At 39.8% G+C, this 23,814-nt stretch overlaps 2 protein-coding genes across 4 annotated transcripts in view; one reads left to right on the top strand and one right to left on the bottom strand.

The window, feature by feature from the left end:
• The window catches only part of CABLES1 (Cdk5 and Abl enzyme substrate 1), a 76,283-nt gene extending 53,968 nt beyond the window's left edge, over positions 1-22,315 (top strand). The window contains exons 8-11 of one of the 3 annotated variants that reach the window (XR_014026006.1): positions 5,054-5,160; positions 9,102-9,309; positions 10,081-11,674; positions 19,703-22,315. Coding sequence is in view for 2 of the 3 variants with exons in the window: in XM_081324438.1 (XP_081180564.1) it covers positions 5,054-5,160; positions 9,102-9,309; positions 10,081-10,221 (456 nt within the window). In the remaining variant the exon portion in view is untranslated. Of the gene's footprint in view, positions 1-5,053; positions 5,161-9,101; positions 9,310-10,080; positions 12,178-19,702 lie in introns of those variants that run through there. The other 2 variants (XM_081324438.1, XM_081324439.1) reach the window with 2 other exon arrangements.
• TMEM241 (transmembrane protein 241) overlaps positions 21,065-23,814 on the bottom strand; it is a 43,559-nt gene continuing 40,809 nt past the window's right edge. Inside the window, exon 15 of the mRNA XM_081324442.1 lies at positions 21,065-21,266. Within this exon, the coding sequence (XP_081180568.1) occupies positions 21,206-21,266 (61 nt within the window). The 3' untranslated portion in view covers positions 21,065-21,205. The remainder of the gene's footprint in view (positions 21,267-23,814) is intronic.

The raw sequence follows: 23,814 nt of genomic DNA on the forward strand, positions 1-23,814 counted from the left end.
GCACTCTTGTTTTCATAGTTTTTGTTCCTAGTCTGAGGAGTAGAATTATGTTGGCAGTCTAACAAAATCAGGACTGAGAATTTGGCAAAAAAACCCCACAAAATTTTAAAATTTGAGGCATTTGGATTTATTCAAAGAAATGTTCCTTGATGGCACTGCATAGGTTTATGGAGCATACTTTGGAAGGGAAATTATATAAAGTATTTCCACTAGTCATACTAAGAATATAGCACTCCGGGATGTATCATTTCAACAGTGGTTTAAAAGGGAAACAACAGATGCAAACTGTGTTTTCTTTCTCTCCTACTTGTTTCTCAAGGAATATGAAATCTCTATGCGTGGGGTTTGAGGAGCAGGAAAATAGATTGTAGTTGCTGCTAGCTAAACCAATCTATGTCTAGGTTAAAAACAGAATTTTTGGGCAAAGTTATGTATTTGTCAGCTTGTGTACTGAGAAATACATCTGTTTACAATCTGGCAGAAGGTTATATTCCAGTGTAGTCCATTCTATCCATTCCATTACAGAATAGTTTGTCAGATGCACGGGGAAGAATACAATTTACGTTACCTCCTGCAGCTCCATCTTCCCCTGCTTCCAAATCTACTCTTGTAGATTGAGAATGTGTTCTGTACCAGCCTGCTACCGGCCTTGCAGAAAGGCAACCCCTGTACAAACGGCAGAGGCTGGAGAGCGTCTGAGGCTGGAAAACGTCTGCCAAGATTTATTATACAAACAAGCAACAAAACATGAAACAAGATACCGGAACTTTGATCCTCAAACGGAGCGGTTGCTTTCAGCAACCAGCCCTTCCCCAAACACTCCCTTTATTAGAGTTCAGGGCGTGGCCTCCCTGTGCCTCCTTCCGAGGAGTCCCACAGCCTTTCTCTGCTTGCTCCTGCTTGACTGCCTCCTGCGTCGGGCGTCCTTGAACAGGGCCAGCTGTGGGTCATCATCATCCGCACTGTCGGGCTCGCGCAGCTGAGAAGAGGGGCCTGGCTGGGGGCTCTGCGAAGCCTCCAAGCCATCATCAGCAAGTTCGTCTTCAACACCCTCCTCCTCCCCCTCGTCTGAGTCATCCGAGTCATCCGACCCGGCTGCCGGACCCACAGGCTGACCCTGAATCACAACAGAATGTTTCCAACAAATGTTGAGGAAGGACATTTCTTCAGGATTCTGAAGAAGGAAGAACAGAATGGAAGGTGTATCAATAAATGACATTGGATTTCTCCTGAAGTAGCTTTACCTGGCACTAAATTATACAACAGCATTTAAGATGATGAGGTACCCAAGAACTGACACAGGCAAACAGTCCTGAAAGGCTTCTGCTTGGGATAAAATGATTTTTTGAAAATTAATACATTGCGTTATTCTGTCTTTCTAAAGTGCCATGGAGGAGTGAAAACTCTGAAAGAAATTTGGAAGCTTTTCAGACTTCATGCAAGGGCAATATCACTGAGCAATCCGTTAAAGTAGGCTGACCATTTTAGATGTCACATAAGCTTGAAAAAAGATCTCACTGCTTTAAGAAATCCCAGCACTAAAATTAATGGAGCTTTTAAAGTAGCATCACTTTATTTCAGGCTTACCTAAATATAAGGATGGTATTTATAGACAAATTTCTTGCACCATAGCATGTCTGAATGCTTTGATGTTGATTAATTCGGAAAATAAAGAAATAGTTGTGCAGATCTAGAAGCCTCTGCACGTAGCTTACATATAGGATGCTTTTTTAAATTACAGTTTGTGTTTCATCTTTTTCCAGCTTGAACATTATTGAAAAAAATTAGGAAACTACATCCAGCATTTGATTTTGCTTCAGGTTGTTTCCAACTTACTCAGGAGTTACTTAGAATTGCTTTCATAGTCAAGAAATTTTCCGTGGTGACTTGTCTCAATAGTGAGTTACAGCAGAAATTCAAAAGGACTTAAATTGAGCTGCAGGGGAGCACCTCATATTATTTCTCCATTCGGGGAGCACCTCATATTACAGTATTTCTCCATTCCACTGAAGGGGATTAGTCTGCTCGCTATGTCTGGCTGAACAGTTGAATGTTTGCCAGGATAAATAGCCACCAGTTCCAATGGACTCTGGCCAGCTGTTCTTCATTTAAGTGCTAACAACATATTTCATGTCTTCAAAAGTAAACAGTCTACCACATTCAACACTGTTTAGGGATGAAAAACTAGGCAGGTCATTTGATATTTTTTTGCCCTTTATATTTTAAAGATTAATACAATTTACAGCTGTAGTCTGAGAAGTTTTGCATACTTCAGCGCTTCATAAAGAATCTCTGGCAACTCTGTTTTGCTCTTTCTCCCAATAATATAAGGGCAATAATCACAGATGTAGTAACATGTGTTATTTATCAAATTGACTGCAGGGGCGCTACAACTCCCCCTTATCACCCCAGGACTGTATCTTTTGGCTGCCCTGCACAGTGGCACTTGGCAGCCACAGCACTGGGACTACAGCTGAAGCAGAGGACCATGGCCTTCAGCAGTCTCAGCCAGCTGCCACTACATCTGTGGCTTCTACTTCAGTTCCAACGTTACAGCTGCCACTGATAAATGCTGCCTCAAGCCTCACATCACAACCTGGTGCCCCAGCACCATTGTGCAAAGCCCCAGTTTCCTTGCTGTTCTGCACTCAGCAGGCTGTGCTATGCCCCGCTGACCTCCACAGTTTTCCTCCTGCTGCTGACGAAGTGCACCCAGCCTAAACATACTGTATACAAGGCATCTGTTGGCCATGCTAAGGTTTCTTCCCCTCACTGATCATTCTTTCTCCAGATCACATGCATTCTTCTGGTTCTTTGGAAATCTTCCAGTTCCCCCAGATCTTGCAAGACTGGCTGCACTATTTGGAGAATGGCAGGAGCCCAGTTCTTAGAAGGCCTCATTCTCCAACTTGCATGCAGCATTTCTTCTCCGAATAGTATGTCTCTTCTCACATACTCTTCTCAATCTGGGAACACTAGAAACTTTCCAAATGATTGTGAGAATGGAGCACTCGGTTTGGAGAATGTGATAGATAGATAGATAGATAGATAGATAGATAGATAGATAGATAGATAGATAGATAGATAGACAGACAGACAGACAGACAGACAGACAGACAGACAGAATTTATATGAGAATTAACTATAACCCATAATTGTTAGTGGACAACCTGAACCTAAGCACCATTGAAGATACATGTATCTCTCTTGATTATCTGAGATCAAGGAGGACCCTAAAGTACAAGCTTGTTTCTTTAGAGGAATAAAAATACAGGCCTTCTCACTAATTCTCAAACTTGAGAGCTATTTGTATAATATTTGTATATAGCAGTTGTCAGATTCAGACTCAATGTATTGATCTATATCCAGCCCACCAGTGTATTCACCAGTGAATTTCTCTTAAGACAAAGTGAAGAGATAGAACTGATGAACATAGTAATGGCATCACAATCCAAATCATGGTTCTCAGTGGCTTCTCTAGTTGTGTAGGAGTAATGTGGCAGAACCAAAGTCACTATAAATCCTGCAGGTAGGACTAGTATCATTGAAATAGGGACCCCCAGTAATTAATAAATAAGGTGCTTCTGCAACATGGAATATGATTCCCAATAGACTACCAATTCCCGTCTCTACTGTTATACATAACTTGTAGTATTTAAAACTATAATCAGGGTTGAAGCTGATAGATTTAGAAATGGATTTGGATGAGAGGTTAGCAACCCATGGCTTACAGAATGTATGTAACATACCAGCTGCAAATTGGCAACTTCTTAAAGCAGACCTTAACTCTCTCAAATTGTGAGATAGGGGGTGAGGGGGGGGTGAGGGGGGGGGTGAGAGGGAGGGAGGGTGTGTGGAGATAATGCTTCAAGCAATAACACATTCAATGATAGGAATTTTTATGCACCATGACTGCTGCTAGCCTGCCAATGATTGTTCTGATGTTGTAAAACATAAATTATGTAGTTAGAAGTAAATTGTATTGCAAATTTTTGTATTGTTATTTTTATTTAGTACTCTGAGTATTAAAAATTATTAAATGAGTTCCTCCTGGGGTAGAAAGTTTTCCTAAACTATCCAAGATCATGCTATTAAAATATACCAGAATTACCCCTTTTCAGTAGCACAGAAGTAAGGGGCTTTTTTTTTGGAAAATAATAAAGTACTTTTGCTAAACCTCTGTTAGGTTTAATGCATCTGTTTTGTACTAAAATTTCTCCCAAGAATCCCTGCCACTTTCATAACAACACAGTATTACTGGCTACTATGAGATTCTTTGAGGAATCTCATATTAAAAAAATATGACTTCTCTGTCTATAAACAAGGTTGCTTGCCTCTAGTCTGAGTAATTGGGTTCCTAAAGGTATATGTAGCTAACATGCCACCATTCTTGGTAAATCTTATGAGCTGTGATAGAGAAGCATCAAGGAATAGGCCTGATCGCTATGGGCATCTATTCAATTGCTTAAAGTATAATTATAAACTAGATCCTATAAATCCTCAACTACATAATACTTCAGTAGGGTCTTGTAACCACTCAATCTGGAGTGTACACGAGTAACTTTACATTCAAAGTGCACTGTGGCTACTGTAAATAGTCAGCTTCCAGATTGGCTTGAGCAAAACCTTCACACCTTGCAAAAATTCTTCTGGGCACGTCTCTGAAGAATTGTTCCCAGCAATAAAACTCAGAGTAGCCTACATGCAAACCTACTGCTGCCCCTTGCTTTTTGGCCCAGCCAATTGTGAAAAAGTAATTAGTAATGTATTTGTGTATGTGTGTGTCCATGCATGCCTGCATCCACATGTACACTGTTTTGTGGATATTGATAAGAAATCTTGAGCTTATGAAAGCCTATGCAATGATATTTATACTGATTTTAAAATGCCACTAACTGCTTTATTGTTCTGTGATGAAACGGATATGCATTAGAAAATAATTACTATGGTAATTTTTGAAAAAAGAGAGGAAAAGAGAGAGGCAGAGATTCTACTACCAAATGGATATTAAATCTTGTTTGTAATTAGTAATGTATTTGTACATATATTACAGACTACAGTCATTGATTATGTGAAGCCATCGGACCTTAAGAAAGATATGAATGAGACTTTCAAGGAAAAGTTTCCTCACATCAAGTTGACACTCAGTAAAATAAGAAGGTAATAACCCCAGGGAACTACCCTTTGATACATTTGGTATAGGGAGGTAAAACATTAACAGGAGGTTTTCTGCAAAGTGACCTTTAAGGACACTAAACCATCAGCTGCTTCCTGATCAGGATGTTGAGTAAATAAGATAGGAAGCACATGGGCCTAAGTAGATATTATTGATTTGCAATGTTTTAATAATTAACAATAAATACTGAAAGGAAAGTCATAAGGGAGGTGAGGACTTTTGTAAAGGCAGTAAACAAAATAGAAAAAAATTCCTATTGGATAGTTGAGTGACAGACAAAAAATTGACATTCATTAACAGGATGAATTGATGGAACAATTTATCCTAATTGCATTTTATTAAAGACTGCTTAGGGATTGTCAAATAGGTCAGATATAATTTTTCCCATTGTTCATTTTTCTCAATTTAAGTTCATTCTGTCGTCGTTCTATGTGAATTCACAGCTTCTGGGGGTTTTTTCGGTGTTCATCTCTGACAAAAACCCATGTTTTCCTGTGAATGTTTCTCCTGAATATTTTTGTGACCAATTTACTTTAGTATATTTTACAGCACTTTCTGTACTGTACAATTTTAAGTTTGAAAAAGTGAAGATGTAAATAATCTTTTCAGTTGACATGTATAGGCAAGATAATTGGCAGATTGTCTTCAGTTGTTTGTAGTATTATGCAAAGACTTTCCATGTTGCATATGTGTATATATGTGTGTATGTACATGTACATATACATATACTGTACATGTACATATACATCTGTATCTGTAAACACCCACAAGTGCATGTGTGCACGCAAACACACCTAACAGAGGAAAGGTTATAGAAAAAATATTTTTCCCTATATAAACATGTATAAGAATAGATTACCATGACTACTTTCAGCAGCATGTGACCCTTTGCCTCTTTTCAAAAGCCTTTGCTTAGGGCTAGTTCAGATTTCAGGCAGGAGCCTTTTTTAAGGCCTGCTGGGCAGGTAAAAGAGGTAAGAGGGGAAGAAAGGGAATTGCAAAAGATCAAAAAGAGCATTGCAGGAAATATAAAATGTAGAGAGCCAGTTTGGTTTAGTGATTAAGGTACCAGGCTGGACACCATGAGTTCTAGTCCCACTTTAGGCCTGAAAATTAGCTGGGTGACTGAGATAGTCAGTCTTTCTCAGCCCCACCCACCTCAGAGAGGGAAAATAGGAGAAGGAAAGAGTATTAGGTATGTTCACTGCCTTGAGTTATTTATAAAAAATAATAAAGGCGAGATATAAAGTGCATTTCTTGCTTTCTTTTCATTTTTTGTTGACATGCAAATCCCACTGTTACTTTTCTTTTTTAAAATATCCCTACTTTTAACATCCTCCCCCTGCTGTGCTGCCTCATTGTGTTGATAGTGTTCCTCAGAGGGATAAGTGAAGAATGTTGGGAGTGTGTGCTGTTATTCCTAGCAGAGTCACCCAAGGTGTGCAGGTCATCTCAGCTGCCCAGGTAAATTAATTACACACCTACGTTGGGCAGCATTGATATAGGAAGATGCAGAGATAGATGGTCACTTTAGTGATATTGGCAAGGGTATCATTTCATACTGCATAGTTGACAGCAATGATAAATCACTTCTGTGTTTTTACCAAGAAAATCACATGGAGAAAAAAACATAAAGTCAATCAATACTAATGTAGATTGAAAAAGAAGCATTCATAGACTTATAGTTAGGCAAATGTACAGATGTGATTCTTTAGACTAAAGGAGAACAGAGAAGTATTTAAACAGAATAGGAGAAAAATCCCTGTAAGAATTGTTCAACAGAAACATAGAAAGAGGTGGGTGGATTCATAGGTTGGATAGATCTCAAAATGATTTATCATTTTTGATTAGCACTAATCAAGTTTAATCACTGGTTTCAAATTTTGATTACCGTATATACTGGAGTATAAGCCGAATTTTTCAGCCCACTTTTTGGGCTGAAAAATTCCACTTCGGCTTATACTCCAGTCAACAAAAAAACTTACCGAGGACTTGTGCGCGGCCGAGGCTTTGGTGCTTCCGGGATCACGCGCACCTCTCCCAAGCCACCGCCGTCCGAGACCTGCCGAAGTTTGGGGAGGTTTGGGGAGGTGCGCGCGCACCTCCCCAAACCTCCCCAAACGTCGGCAGGTCTCCGTTCCTCCGCGCCCTGCCTGCCTGCTTCTTTCCGCAGCGGAAAGAAGCAGGCAGGCAGGGCGCGGAGGAACGGAGACCTGCCGACGTTTGGGGAGGTTTGGGCGCCTCCCCAAACCTCCCCAAACGTCGGCAGGTCTCCGTTCCTCCTGCCGACGTTTGGGGAGGTTTGGGCGCCTCCCCAAACCTCCCCAGGTCTCCGTTCCTCCGCGCAGACCTGCCGACGTTTGGGGAGGTTTGGGCGCCTCCCCAAACCTCCCCAAACGTCGGCAGGTCTCCGTTCCTCCTGCTGACGTTTGGGGAGGTTTGGGCGCCTCCCCAAACCTCCCCAGGTCTCCGTTCCTCCGCGCAGACCTGCCGACGTTTGGGGAGGTTTGGGCGCCTCCCCAAACCTCCCCAAACGTCGGCAGGTCTCCGTTCCTCCTGCCGACGTATGGGGAGGTTTGGGCGCCTCCCCAAACCTCCCCAGGTCTCCGTTCCTCCGCGCAGACCTGCCGACGTTTGGGGAGGTTTGGGCGCCTCCCCAAACCTCCCCAAACGTCGGCAGGTCTCCGTTCCTCCTGCCGACGTTTGGGGAGGTTTGGGCGCCTCCCCAAACCTCCCCAGGTCTCCGTTCCTCCGCGCAGACCTGCCGACGTTTGGGGAGGTTTGGGCGCCTCCCCAAACCTCCCCAAACGTCGGCAGGTCTCCGTTCCTCCTGCCGACGTTTGGGGAGGTTTGGGCACCTCCCCAAACCTCCCCAGGTCTCCGTTCCTCCGCGCAGACCTGCCGACATTTTGGGAGGTTTGGGCGCCTCCCCAAACCTCCCCAGGTCTCCGTTCCTCCGCGCAGACCTGCCGACGTTTGGGGAGGTTTGGGGAGGCGCCCAAACCTCCCCAAACGTCGGCAGGTCTGCGCGGAGGAACGGAGACCTGCCGACGTTTGGGGAGGCGCCCAAACCTCCCCAAACGTCGGCAGGTCTCCGTTCCTCCGCGCCCTGCCTGCCTGCTTCTTTCCGCGGCGGAGGCTTGCAGAACGGCGGATCGGCTTATACTCGAGTCAACAACTTTTCCCAGTTTTTGGGAGTGAAATTGGGGGTCTCGGCTTATACTCGAGTCGGCTTATACTCAAGTATATACGGTACTTGGTTACTAGAAAGGCCATTCTCCATTTAGATGATAGGAACAGCTATAAGAAATCCACTATATATAGTTGAGGAAATACATGGACTATATCCAAGTTCCAGTTAACCAGCTGGAATGGTTTCAGCATATCACATACATTTATATACCTCCTTTTTACAGTTTTGCAGTTGCACTGGGGAAAGTATAACAAGAGCACTTCTTGCCTTGGCCCTCACATATTTTCCAAGGAGATTCACAGCATGCGACCCAAAGGCTAGGTGTGGCCTTCAGCCTGGAGAGAACAGTGAAACCCTATTCTGGAAGGTAGAGTAGGAACAGCAAGAATAAGAAAGAGCTGTTAGACTAGAATTTCTACTTGCCAAATAGTCTTTTAAGCAATTCAATCCCTTGCTATGTTAGTTACCTTACCTAGAATCTTGCCTTGTCCAGCACAATTAAATTTGAAGATACCAGGCATATTACTGTGTAAATAGTTATGATTTCAAACATGGACATTTCAATGTTCAGAAATTCAGAAGGCATAAATAATTACATGTACTAAGAATAATGTGCAACATAATACTACAAACATTTCAGCTATGTATATTTAGGCAAGCTTTCTAAATTACAGACATTGTTATTATCTTCAGTTTTCTTTGGCAACATAACTACTTCCTTTCCTCTTTCAGCTTGAAGCGAGAAATGCGCAAACTAGCTCAAGAAGAGTGTGGGTTTGAGGAGCCTACTGTGGCTATGGCCTTTGTCTATTTTGAAAAGCTTGCTCTCAAGGGAAAACTCAACAAACAAAACAGAAAGCTCTGTGCTGGAGCATGCGTCCTACTAGCTGCCAAAATTGGCAGTGACATCAAAAAGCATGAAGTCAGGCATCTTATAGATGTAAGTATCTCTGGCCGCTAGTTTTTGCCATAAAACGTAAAACTGAAGAAGTATGTCTCTGATGAAGGGGTTGTGTTTTCTTCTGTGGTCATTACATCAGGTAATACCTTTGCTTGAAAAAACAATTAAAATGATCCAAAAATTCTATTTTGATAATGTTGTTGTTAGTTGCGAAGTCGTGTCCGACCCATCGCGACCCTATGGACAACGTTCCTCCAGGCCTTCCTGTCCTCTACCATCTTCTGGAGTCCATTTAAGCTCACGCCTACTGCTTCAGTATTTAGTATTTAGTATTTGATAATACTAATACTAATACTAATACTAATCATTAAATTGGCATGCTCTACAACTCCCAGAAACTCTGGGTGGTTTATAAATTTGTGCAAAACCAAAATGAACACATAACAAAAGAGTAGAGATGACAGAGCATGCAAGAAGGAAAAGAAAGAAAGGTCAAACATCCTTACCAAACATCCTGGGCAAACTTTCATGTCTTCGGGGCCCTTTAAAATACCCATGGGGTGGGGCTTTTCAAATCTTGGGAGGAAGCCGATTCCAGAGGACATGTGCTGCTATGGATAACATGCACTTCTAGGGTCCTGGTGTGGTATTGTTGAATTGATGGAAACTGGAGTGTGCCAACCCTGACTGCTCAAACCAGTTGGGCAGATACTATTTTAATGTATAAATAAATTTAGGGAACTTATTGTAAGTACTTTATAACAATTAGTATCCTAAGGTACTAAGCTGTAATTGTTGGCTATGTTACAGAAACTGGAAGAAAAGTTCCGCTTGAATAGGCGAGAGTTGATTGCCTTTGAGTTCCCGGTGTTAGTGGCCTTGGAATTTGCTCTTCATCTACCTGAACACGAAGTGATGCCACATTACAGACGTTTGATCCAGAATTCCTAGCACAGGCTACCCTTCCAAGAAGGGGGAGGGGTTTAAAAACGATTGTCTATTTTGCTCAGAAGAGCAGCAAGTTACTACTGAAAATGCAAAAAAAGAAGAAAAAAAATGGGATGCAGATACCCCAGTGCCCTTTCTTCTCTTTTCAATGCAGCTTTTCAACCAGATAGTAGAAATAAAACAGTGAATTCCTTAAGACTTCTCAGGCTAGATAAACTGTTTAACTACTAAGTGCAAATGTTGAATGAGTTCGCATGTGAGTGGACAGTGGGTGGAACATTCATACAATTCTTTGTGGACCAAAAGAGAACTTCACTGGGTTGCCCAAATAATTCACGAAAGAACGAGGAGTATTAGCACCTTTCTTTTACACTTTTTCTTTTAAAAAAATGATCCTGTTGACCCACTTGGAACTGGATGCTTTTCCTACTAGAACTGATGTCCACCTAACGAATGGATCCAAAACCAATGATGGGTTGTGATTGATATTGTCACTGTGTCAACAATGTGCCAATCTATTTTTGTAACTGTTATTGAAAGTGCACTTTTCCTGGTGGGTGGGTAGACTGTTCAGTTGTGTATAAAATATTGGACAGATTTGGAACCCAATGGCAGCCTTGAATCATTGCAGTGATATTGTTTACTAAAGACCAGAGGACAACTTTTTTCTGTTTGCTTTACGAAAACTACTGGAAGAGAGACACATGGCTTCATTAGAGTAAGCTCAGATAGTATTTTGCAATTCCTGATTATTTGATTACCCCAACACTAACTTTTTTTTCAAGTTCATAGTACTTTAAAAAAGCTACATGTACAAGAAACAAATAACTGATCTTATGTTTTCACCTTTGTATGTGATGCCATTCAGACATTCAAAACAAAGATGCTGTTATATGAGGATTTTGTTTTAGGCCACATGCAAATTTATAATCACTGCACTTTCCCCTACATGTAGATGGTTAGATTTGCACTTGGTAATGTTGGTAATTTGTACTCTATGTTAGAGTGCATTCCAAGTTACATTGATGATGCTCTATGTTTAAGCAGTGTTTTCTAAAACCAAGTTGTACCGCTGAGGGCATATTCAGCAGCAGCCTTGGGCCCTCATAGTAAGATACCTAATGTAAGATTTTTTTATTGTTGAACAATTATTGTTTTCATTAGAAATGACTGTATAAAATCAAATTTAAATTAGGGGCCATTAAAATTGCCACTTTTTCATACTGCTCTGAAATCTTAAAAAAATTTATAAACCGCATGTTCATAAAATACAACATGTAAGCTGAAAAAAAGCAGACTTGTCCTAGACAAACTGCTCAATTTCCATGTATTCTGTTTTCTAAATAAATGTATGTATGTATAGATTCTCTCTCTCATACACACACACACACACACACACAGATCTGCAAGATGACAGCTGGATGGACTTCATAACATGCTATAGAACAAACATCAGGTAATTAAATTACTATTTATATATATAGTTTATGCTCATGTCCCACTTTTTCCAGTGCTGATTCACTTGGTACAGACTATGACTGGCTCAATAATTAAAATAAAATCAAGTGTTTATTGTTTGTCATGGAATGCAGATTAATTGAACGACTGTTTTATTCTCGTTCCTCTTTTTATTAGTCATTAGCATTAGGATTAAGAAAAGTGGAAGTGAAAATACTATAAGAACAAAAATCTATTGCCTTAAATTTCAGATATTGAAAAAATAGAATCTAAGGCTTCAGACTTAACAATAGTAGACTTTTATTTTATTTTCTTTGATTAATGGGACATTGCCACCATATATGAGATCTACTACTAGAGTGGAGTCTGAGCAAACCATATTATGTGATTCAGAAACTATACTTCAGTTGATGGAACCTACATTTTTCATAGTCATGTCATTGATGATTATACTACTGCTTATGATTAATTACAATTCTAACATCTTTCTTACAGTAATATTTTTACCAAAGTAGGTCTCATGTGCTTTTGCATGTTTTTCTTAAGAATTTTGCATTTTTCTTGTAAATTTCATTGTCATTTTCATTCCTCTAATCCAGGGGTGTCACACTCGCCGTGTCATGTGACATCTTGCGACATATCATGACTTTTTTCCCCTTTCTGGAGCTGGGGTGGGCACAGTTTCTGTGTGACGCATCCAGTCCATGGGCCGGCAGCTTGACACCCCTGCTCTATCAAGATTGCTTTGCTTTTTGCTTCTGTCTTCAAGGTTATTATCTATCTCACCCAATTTTGTGCCACCTACCTATTTGATAAGTATTTTTTTCCATCTCAGTCCCAGTCCTTGTGCAAATATTCAAGAGTACTAGAAGCAAATCTGGACCTTATGGTATTCTACTCTGTACCTTTTTTTCAGTGCAATTAGTAATTTCTATAGTAATTTAATTAAAGATTATAATTACAACAGTAAAAAAACTAAACAAACTGAAAACATAGAAGAGTATAACTTTATCATCTTCTCTCAAAATGCAACAAATGATTTCTTCTTCCCATAGCCCATGGGTGTCAAACTCACCGCGTCACATGACATGTTGCAATGTATCGTGACTTTTTCGCATTGCTGCAGCTGGGGTGGGCATCGCATCTGTATGATGCAACCGGCCCACGGGCTGGCAGTTTGACACCCCTGCCATAACCCATCTCCTCTATAAACAAATCCATGAAACATTATCATTTCAGTCCTGATGTCAGCAAAGGTTCAATAAGGGTTAACAAAAATAATAATATATTTTAACTTGGTCAAATAAATCAACTTTATATTCCTTATTTTTACTTCTAACAATTTTGATCTTTTAGTCTCTTCAAATAATAAAGAACTTTCTCTTTTTTTTGCCCCATCTCACAAAATTCTTCAAAATTTAACAAGTCTTTTTTTTTTGAAAATGCAATATAGGAATTCAATATGCTGTGAAACGTATCATCCAAAGGTTCATAATAATTGATAAATAGTTAACAAGAAACTTCCAAAGGTGATTAGAAAGAGTTCTTTCCACCTTTAATATAACATATAAGCTGTACAATACAATTGAAAAACAAACTGAAATCTTTTTGAGGGAAAAATAACAAAAACTAGAATAATGTGGCTGCACTACTCTTGTAAATGGTGATGTGGCTGTGTTCAGAATTAATCAACCACACACAAACTGATGTTAAATAATTCAAACCTGCCATCAATTAAAGTGACACTGATCAAGCCCATATAAAGTTCCAGCTGTGTGAGTAGGATTTACTCAGTTGCCTTTTACAGCAAAAGCCATGGTCTACAAAGAGATCTCATTGTTGGAAGGTATCAGTCAGGAGAAGGGTACAATTCCCCGCCCCCAAACAAAAAACATTGAATATACCGTGGAACACAGTGAAGACAGTTACCAACAAGTGGAGAAAATAGCACAACAGTGACATTGCCAAGAATTAAATGTCCTTCCAAAACTGATGAAAAACAACCAAGAAAACTAGTCAAGTTGTCAAGAAGCCTACAGCAACATTAAAGGAGCTGCAGGAATTTCTGCAAGTATGGGTTGTGTACTACATGTGACAACAATCTCCTGTATTCTTCATATGTCTGGGCAATGGGGTAGGGTGGCAAGATGGAAGCCTTTTCTTAAACATTGAATTCTGGCTACAGTTTGGAAAAAAACTAGAGGCAAAAGCTTGTGGGGAAGTGTGTTATGGTCTGATGAGACCAAAGTTGAACTTTTTGGCCATAATTCCAAAAAGAAGTTTTGGTGCAAAAACAACACTGCACATCACCAAAAGTACACCATACCCATAGTGAAACATAGTAGTGGCAGCATTATACTTGGGGGATGCTTTTCTTCAGCTGGAGCTGAAGCTTTAGTCAAGGTGGAGGGAATTATGAATAAATCCAAATATTAGTCTAATTTGGCACAAACCTTCAGGCCTTTGCTAGAAGGTTGAAGATGAAAAGGACTTTCACATTTCAACAGGACAATGACCCAAAGTATTCCTCTAAATCAACACAAGAATGGCTTCACCAGAAAGGGTTTGAATTGACCCAGCCAGAGCCTGGACCAATCTGTGGGTTGGTCTGAGGAGGGCCTGTGCACTGGAGAAGCTCTCGTAATCTGACAAATTTGGAGCACTTGCAATGAAGAGTGGGCAAAGATTTCCAAGGCAAAATGTGCCATGCTGATAGGCTTCTTCCCTGAATAGGGTCATAAAATCAAGAGGTGCTTCAACAAAGTATTTTTATGCAATCATATTATTGTACATTTTTTATTGTTATTTTTCCTCAAAGTTTTCAGTTTGTTTTTCAATTGAGTTTTTAAATGTATATGTTATATTAAAGGTGGAAAGAACTCTAAAGAGATTTATACAGAGCATTCCCTCTCCCCCACCTGGGTACATCCAACCATCTTTCACTCCTGTTGTGCCCAAAGTATGTCCCTCTCAGGAAAAGAACTCAGGCAGTCACGAAAAGGGTCAAAACCTGGCCAATGGGTGCTCTCAGTCAGTTCCAGGACTGCTTTGAAACCACTGACTGGAGTGTATTCGAAGATCAAGACCTGAATGCATACACAGGTGCTGTACTCTCTTATATTAAAACATGCACTGATAGTGTAACAACAGAAAAGTGCATTAGAGTTTACAGGAACTGCAATCCCTGGATGACTGCAGAGGTGCAAACACTCCTGAAAGCCCGGGATTCTGCCTTTAAGGCAAGGGGACAGGGACACATACAGAGAGGCCAGGGCAAATCTCAGAAGAGGCATTAGGATGGCGAAACAGCAATATAAATACAAGGTGGAGAACCACCTAGCAGACAACAATCCGAGGCAAGTGTGGCAGGGACTGCAGCACTTAACCAACCACAAGGGCAGTACAAGGAGCACGGTTAACACCAATGCCTCGTTGGCAGAGGAGCTGAATATCTTCTTTGCTCGCTACAAGGTGAAAAGACCAGAACCCGTAGCCTCTGCTGGCCAGCCTTCTGATTTTCAGCAACTCACCCTATTTGAAGACCAAGTGAGAACTGTATTGAAGGCTGTGAATCCCAGCAAAGCTGCAGGGCCAGATGGGGTGCTGGGGATAGTGGTTAAGAACTGTGCCGACCAATTACCAGGGGTCCTGACAAGGATTTTTAACATCTTGCAAACGGCATGTGTACCATCATGCTTGAAAGCAGCTACCATTGTCCCAGTCCCAAAGAAAACTGCAGTTCCGAGTGCCTGAATGACTACAGACCTGTTGCATTAACATCTGTAGTCATGAAATGCTTTGAAAGACTGGTTCTCCAACATCTCAGGACATGCCTCCCACTGGATTTCGATAAACATCAATTTGCTTACAGTGGGAACAGGTCGACAGACGATGCCATAGCTACTGCTTTACACTCTGTAGCAAGTCATCTTGAGAAACCTGGAAGCTATGTCAGGATGTCTTTTTGATTATAGCTCGGCTTTCAACACCATTTTGCCAAGCACTCTCATTGAAAAGCTGACTGACTTGAAATTTTCCCCCTCCATCTGCGATTGGATTCAAGACTTTCTCAGGGACCGGTTACAAACAGTGAGGGTTGGGTCTGCTTTATCCACCCCCCTGAAGCTTTGCACCAGGTCGCCACAGGGCTGCGTGTTTAGCCCCTACCTGTACTCACTGTACACACATGACTGTATCATCCAACCCATCTACTGCGATATTTAAGTTCGCAGATGATACCACCGTAGTGGGTCTTATTACAGGTGGAGATGAGACAGCATACAGGGGGGAGGTACAAAAACTATCCATATGGTGTTGCAACAACAACTTGCACCTGAACATTGGCAAGACGAAAGAGATGGTGCTAGACTTCCGGAGGAAAAAGGAGGAACCTGCCCCACTTTACATCGGGGAGGACTGTGTGGAGAGAGTTTCCTCCTTTAAATTTCTGGGAGTCTATCTCTGCGAAGATCTTACCTGGAAAGTTAATACAACCCAGGTGGCCAGAAAGGCCCAACAGAGACTTCACTTTCTCAGGGTCTTGCAGAAGAACAGGGTAGAACAACGGCTAATGACCCTCTTTTACCGCTCTACTATAGAGAGCGTCCTCTTGTACTGTATTGTGGTTTGGTATGCTGGTCTGACAGCTGCGGATAGGAAAGCATTACAGAGGGTGGTGAGCACAGCACAAGATATTGTGGGCTGTACCCTGACACCACTGGATGACATCGCCAGGGCTTGCTGCCTTGGAAGAGTGAGGAAAATTCTTAGGGATGATTCACACCCTGGACAGTATCTCTTTACTCTCCTACCATCAGGTAGGAGATATAGGAGTATAGCCAGCCGTACCAACAGGCTGAAGAACAGCTTTTATCCATGGGCTGGACTTTTGAATGGGAAATAATTTTATAAACTTTATGCATGATTGACTTGCGAGGCCAGTGTGTTGTGCAATTAGCTCACATGGTGTAATAAGATGGGAGGGTTTGTGTCACTGTAAGTTGGGGGTGGGGGCACGAAGGGAGGCTCAGCCAATCTCATTGTATACATGGTTGTACTTCGACAATAAAGGTTCATTCATATCTTGGTTTGATATGTTTACATTTCAAAAATCTGCCATTTTAATGAGTGTATAGAATTTTTATATCCAGTGTATTCTCAGGAGATTTAAATCTACTATTTAAGGAATAGTGGATCATCATTTCCACAGCAGGTTCTTTCAGTATTAGAATTTCAGCCATGTGAATAAGAGCAGTATGTTCCTTGAAGTTGTTGCCAAAACAATTACCTACATCTCATAATACTATGAGAAAATCCAAAGGTCACAATTTTCAAAATCCAAATCTTTTTTTTATTATGAGAGACCATGTTTTTTTTAGTATGGAAGATAATCCTTGCAAAGAAAAATCTTTCATAATTAATTAAGGCAATCCTTATTTTGATTAATGATGTAGAAGTCCAAGACAAAGCTGTTCCGTCACTGGATTAGGAAACTCCATTCAGCTATCTAAAATAGTCACTTCTTTTCATTAAAAGGACTCAGAATTATTCATTTACATTTTGGATGTTTTCTAATGTTTACCTATAGGAAAAAATGCTGATGTGTTCTAAATAATACTAATAATTAGGACTGCTAGAAAATTATTTTTAAAAAAATCTTTCATGAAATAGGCTTTCATAGGTATTTACTGTAGGTGAATTGATTTTGCACAGAGTTTCTTTGAGAAATTGAAGGATGTAGAGGAAGTTAAGTACAATTTCATAAAGCTGTCCTTCAAAAACAATTGTTTTTACTAAGAAGGTATATTTAGAAAATACATTAACATTGAAAGTCCAAAATATGTAATACAACAAACTCATTGGCAAGAATAAATTCTTATTAAAACTTTTTTCTTAATAATTTTCACTATATTCTCAATAGAAAAAACTAAGCATATTGAATCAGTTTTTGCTTTTGAACCAAATACTGCGTGGTTGTATCTCATAATATTGAAAATGTCTATAATGATACATTAAATTACAAATAATTTAGGCCATAACAGAATGCAAAGAACTTATACTTTGCCTGCACACATTTCCAGACTTAATTGCAACAGTAGTTTAATTAGAAACTTCCATTGGCAGAGACTTCACCCTAGATCAGCATGGATTGTAGTGGAATGGCACAGAACCTTTGAGGCATCTTAATATTCTGAGAGAAGGCAAAGCCCCAAAAGTGGATGGGAATTGACATGGTATGGTTGAGAGAAAACAATTAAATTTAAGGTTATTTAAATTCAGCATGAATAATATTGAATAATGTTATTATTTATTATCCTGTAATAATCTACAAGTGAACCTTGATTTATTTATTATCCTGTAATAATCTACAAGTGAACCAATCAGGACTGGAATCTCAGTTGTTGAGCAAAGTCTACTTTGGTCACACCCAAGGCTTTGGAAGACACATGTAGTCCTATAGTTTTTAGACAGTGCATCCTAGGACTAAAGGGAGTAACATAACAGCTTAATGTCTAACGTTTCAGTATATTTATGTATACATACCAATTGAATAAGCCTCAAGTTTGAGGAAGGCAGTAGACCATCTACTGTTTTTCATCTGGGTAAGGGTCCCTACAGATCTACAGATGTGAGTATAAAGCAGTGTTCTTCAACTGTGGCAACTTGAAGATATGTGGACTTCAATTTCCAGAATTCCCAAAAGTGCATACTGGCTGAGGAATTTTGGGAGTTGAAGTCCATTTCTGTTCAAACTGCCAAGGCTGAGAAACTCTGGTGTAGAGATTTTTTACATGTTTGATGGGGAGAGGCTTAAAAACTTTTGCATAGAGGACTTCTATTATGAATTCCATCAGAATACATGCAGTATTTATCATGTCTCAAATGTTTGCCTTCTAGGAAGAAACACAGTCATATGATTTTGCTCATTTGGGAGTCATAGTTCTAGACCAGGTATTAGCCTAACTGTAGCTAAACAGCATTTTTATTCTGAATGTAATATTCAGATTCAGAGACCTGCAAAATGAGGTTTTTCTGAGATATTAATGAGGTTAACGTTGTGACTTTTGTCTCTCTTTCTAAATTGACAAATTCTAGCAACAAGATTGCATAAAAGTATCATAGTATTGGCTGAATTATTTCACTTTTGGGGTGATGTAGTGTGTATTTTTGTTTTTTTTTTTGGTGTGGTTTTTTTTGCTTTGAATAAATAAAGCAAATGATTCAGTCCTGTTGAGGATTTGAAAAATGGCAGTAACATAAAGGTCAGCTTACAACTACTATTTGAGCCCAAATTTCCTGCTGCTAAGCAAGACAGTTGTTAAGTGAGTTTTGCCCTATTTTATGACTTTTCTTGCCACATTTATTAAGTGAATCACTGTAACTGTTGTGTTAGCAATGCAGTTGTTAAGTGAATCTTGCTTCCCCATTGATTTTGCTTGTCAGAAGATTGCAAAAGGTGATCACATGACTCCAGGACACTGCAACTGTGATAAATATCACTCAGTTGCCAAACATCTGAAGTTTGATTGGGTGACCTTGTGGATGGTGTGATGTCGTAAGTGTGAAAAACGGTCATAAGTCACTTTTTTCAGTGTTGTTGTAACTGAATGGTTACTAAATGAATTGTTGTAAGTTGAAGACTATTTTTATCTTAAAGCCCCATAACAAGCCCCTTACCCAGATGATGAGCATTTTTGCTCAGCAAAAATATTTTGGGATAAGAGAGATTCAAAACCAATATTTGTTATGGAAAGAGCCTGCATTCAAATGAAGCAATGCTGCAGACTGAATTTCAAAAACTATGCAACATCATTGTATTTCCTTGTACATATGCAAAGTCAGAACTAAGTACAACATACAGGTAAGTATTATATCCCATATGTAAAAATATTTAGATAGTAATAATAATCATAAGTGAAAAAACAGACTAATGTTTAATGTGAGATTCACTTTATTTTTCATTCAGTGCAACTAGTGTTGCAGATGTGCTGATTATCATCCACATTTTTACTTTTATTTTCCACAGAATCTTTGGCGCACATCAGATTCTGGGATGGACAGTTTTTTAAAATTTTTATTCTCAGATGGTTTCATTTTATACAGAAAGTAGAACTGAATGCGATGCGATGCTCTTTGGTGGAAATTGAACCACATCCTTGCTGGTTACCATTCAATTCTAACAGTCAACATTTGAATATTCACAGTGATCTATCTACCACACCAAAAAGTACAAAGGACCCATGTTGGAAAAGACCTTCCAATGAATTATTATTTCTTTTCCAACTAAGTTGAAATCTATTTGCTTTTGCAAAGAGGCTCAAAAATGCCAAACCACAATATACTTATAACCCTGTATCCACGGGAAGAAAAATTAACTTAGCTAGTATGCTTACATTTTGCCCATGGCAAGGCAAACTGGAGATCGCTGTGTTCATATATAATATACAAAAGCATAATGTGACTTGGAGTATTGTCTGAACCCAACAAATGTATCTTGTTAACAGTTTAACCAGATTAGTGTATGTGAATCAATAATAGAAGGTCTTGTAGGAAAATAAGCACAAATGATTTTGTGTATCTGAGTTGACATAACTAGTGTTGTGTAGTCAGACAAGGGGTAAGTCTTCAAGTGTGCTTATCCTATCAGAGTGACTGATGATCATTTATTTATGAGTGGTCATTTATAGTTGGGTTGGGTTTTTCTTGCATCCAATATTTCCTCACAGCAGGTTTGTAAAGGCATGCTAGCTGGGGAATTCTGGGACTTGAAGTCTGTGCATCTTAAAGTTGCCAAGTGTAAAACAAAATCTACAGTATTAACTGCATTCTACACTGGTTCAGTAAAACAAAACATAGCACTATTGCATGTGAGGGTCAGATGTGAGAGGTCATTGGAGCTGTATCACTGCCCCCCCTGGAATGTATGGTACTGATGCTTGCCAATGGGTCCATTCCTCCCACACACTTTTGTGGCTGACATCTTGCCATGCAGTGTCAGGAGGAAGATAAAGGAGCAGGAAGTAGAGCATGTTACCTACAGTAGGTAATGGGCACCCCAGGGTGATGAGGAACATAACTACTGTTTATCTGTGAAACATCTGAGGTCAGAATATCTGCAATGCAGGGCTTCATGAGGTGGGGTATTAGGTTATCTATTCCATTCTTTGATAAAAGAATCTGAATAGAGTGCTACAATTAGAAGGTTGGCCCTGGGGAAAAAAGTAGGGAATGTTTGGATAGTACCAGAAAAGTTTCAGTTTAGTAATGATCGTTCATTTTAGCATAATATAAAAAAGAATCAAATTCATTTTTATGCATTGCTATTAATAGAAGATATGGCTTAAAAACAGGAACAAATCGAATTAATCCTACTCTGTCCTATAGCTGATGCCTCAGTTTCATTGTGAGTATTACTTATTGTTGAGAAAGCCACTGCACTTGTTTGCCTACATGTCTTCATTAATTGCTTATTTTTAAAACAAAAATTGAACAGTCCCATTGAAGAGTCATTTTTCTCACTTGCCAGTGTTCATGTACCAGTCCTTTCAATATAAAGAAGCAAGACTTCAGCAAATCCAGCCAGCAAAAGACTGTTAAGAAAGGATAGCAGAAACTGTTAGCAAACATTTGCTAGAACAAACACCAGAAACACATAATTAAGACAGCATAACTCAAAACTAAGTTTTTTCATCTTGTTCAGTAATGGAAGCAAGCATGGATTTGGTTTGCTGAAAATATGATCCCATCCAGATTCCATCTATAAGACTCATCCACCAACCTTAGTGGTTATGCCCTAGGAAAGGTGCCAACAATTGGGAAGGATAGAGTTCCTTCGCCTGAGACTTTCTCCTAGACTGTCCTTTCTTCCCAGTTAAATCCCGGAAGGACTGGCCACTGATTAATTCAGGGCATTTTGAAATATTAGTTTGGATAAAAGTATAGGGAACACTCAGTATGCATGCAGTTCACTGTCAGACTCTTCATTGTGAGCATGAGGAAATTTTGGCCCTCCAAATGCTGTTGAATTATAAATCCGTGCAAATCTTGGCATCGGTTATGCAGGCTAGTGAAGCTGGAAGTTGTAGATCTGGACGACTAGAGCGCCCCAATTTACTGGCTTAATATGTACTCTTAATTGCTCTATTTAATATTTACTCTTAACTACTCTATGACTATACTGTAATACTTAATCCAAAATTCCTCTTTCATCCATTTATTTTAAACTGCCACTGTTGTACAAGTCTCATAATTTAAATGTGGATAGACCTATGAATATGTTTAAGATAGAACATTGCTCTCAGTGGCTTGAACGAAAAGACCCTGTACGTTAGCAAAAACCGATTATCTGTATATATGGGGAAAGACACCTTCAGCACAATGTGATTGTGGGGCTCCCCAACAGACTATCCAACATATAGTGAGGGGATGCACTAATAGAAGATACCCAAGAGATTTTAAGGACTTCCTCTGCATAACAACAGCAGCTACTGACTGGATCTCCAAACTTGACATTAAACTCTGAAATGTTATTTCTGTTTTCCTCTTAGGTTTGATAATTGCTTTTTTTAAAAAAATTGTTTTAACTGTTCTAACTTTTAAATATGAAGTGCTTTTAATTCTGTGTGTGACCAGCCATACGCTAAATAAATAAATACTACTTATCCATAGTGCTGTTCATAAGTCACAAATTCCCTCCTTCGTATTGCTTGTAGTACCAAGAATTTTCTTGAGGGGAGGTAATTTTCTCTCAAAAGAATGGAATTGTGTGGATTAATCCAAATATGACTAAAAATGCAGTATATTTTCATATTTGTTTGGGATAGTGGTTAAAGTGCTGGAGGAGAATCAGGTGTACCTGAGTGCAAGTCCATTCACGTGGGGGGATACCAATACCTCTCTCTCAATCCACTACCTCACAGGGTTTTTGTGAGGCAATATGAGGGGAAGGAATGCTACATATATCACCTTGAGCTTCTGGTGAAAAGCAGGACAAAAATCTAGCAAATGAATAAGATACAATTCAGACTCGCTATCTTGTCCTTCCTTCCAAGAAATACTAAAGCTGCAGATCCTTTCTTTAGGGTTACAATAACCCTGTGATGTGTGAAGGCTGAGAGGAGGGAAAGTCAATCAGTAAAGTTTGCTGCTCTGCAGCTAAGATGCAAAGACTCCCCAACCTAAGCTTCTATCTCATCTTTTACTTCTATCTTAGTTTTAAAGAGAATTTATATAAATTATGTATTTACTGAAGGCTACTAAATAGGTTTGGAAAGAAACCTGCACAGCACCTTGGGTGGATCACTTGAATTTCCTGTTGTGTTTCTGTAACACTGCTAAGGGACACGGTGGCTCAGTGGGTTAGGACGCTGAGCTTGTCGATCAGAAGGTCGGCAGTTTGGCGGGTTGAATCCCGAGTGCCGCGTAACAGAGTGAGTGCCTGTTACTCGTCCCAGCTTCTGCCAACCTAGCAGTTCAAAAGCACGTAAAAATGCAAGTAGAAAAATAGGGACCACTACGGTGGGAAGGTAACAGCGTTCCGTGCGCCTTTGGCGTCTAGTCATGCCGGCCACATGACCACAGAGACGTCTTCGGCTTTAAAACGGAGATGAGCACCGTCCCCTAGAGTTGGAAACGACTAGCACGCATGTGCAGGGGAACCTTTACCTTTACCTTCTGTAACACTGCCTGTCTTCCAGGGGTCCCTATCACACCTGCCCCAAAGGTACTTCTCCAATTCTGGCTTTTCATATTCCAGTTCTGTATATGGCATTTCCTGTCCTGTATTAATGTGACCAACAGCATAAGCTGAACAAAGGATCTCAGAGGCAGCCAGGTTCAAGAGGTTTATTTATTTATTTATTTTATTTTAATTCCATTTATATCCCGCCCTTCTCCGAAGACTCAGGGCGGCTTACAAGCTTAGGTTCATCTTTTGTCTTTTTTCATCTTTTGTCTCTAGAAAAGTCAATCCATGCATCATTCCTCTTGAGCAAGAGCAACAGATGGCTTTAAGGCTACTCTCTCATTCCTCCCCCTCAAATGCTGCCTCTGCTCTGTCTCTTCCACCAATTCTATGTTACAGCCTTATATTTTAGTTCCCTGATTTGGTTTTTTTTTTAAAAAAGCCTCTTTTACAGC

The sequence above is a fragment of the Vipera berus genome (genome assembly GCF_964194415.1).
Source record: "Vipera berus genome assembly, chromosome: 3".
NCBI classification, from domain to species: Eukaryota; Metazoa; Chordata; class Lepidosauria; order Squamata; family Viperidae; genus Vipera; species Vipera berus.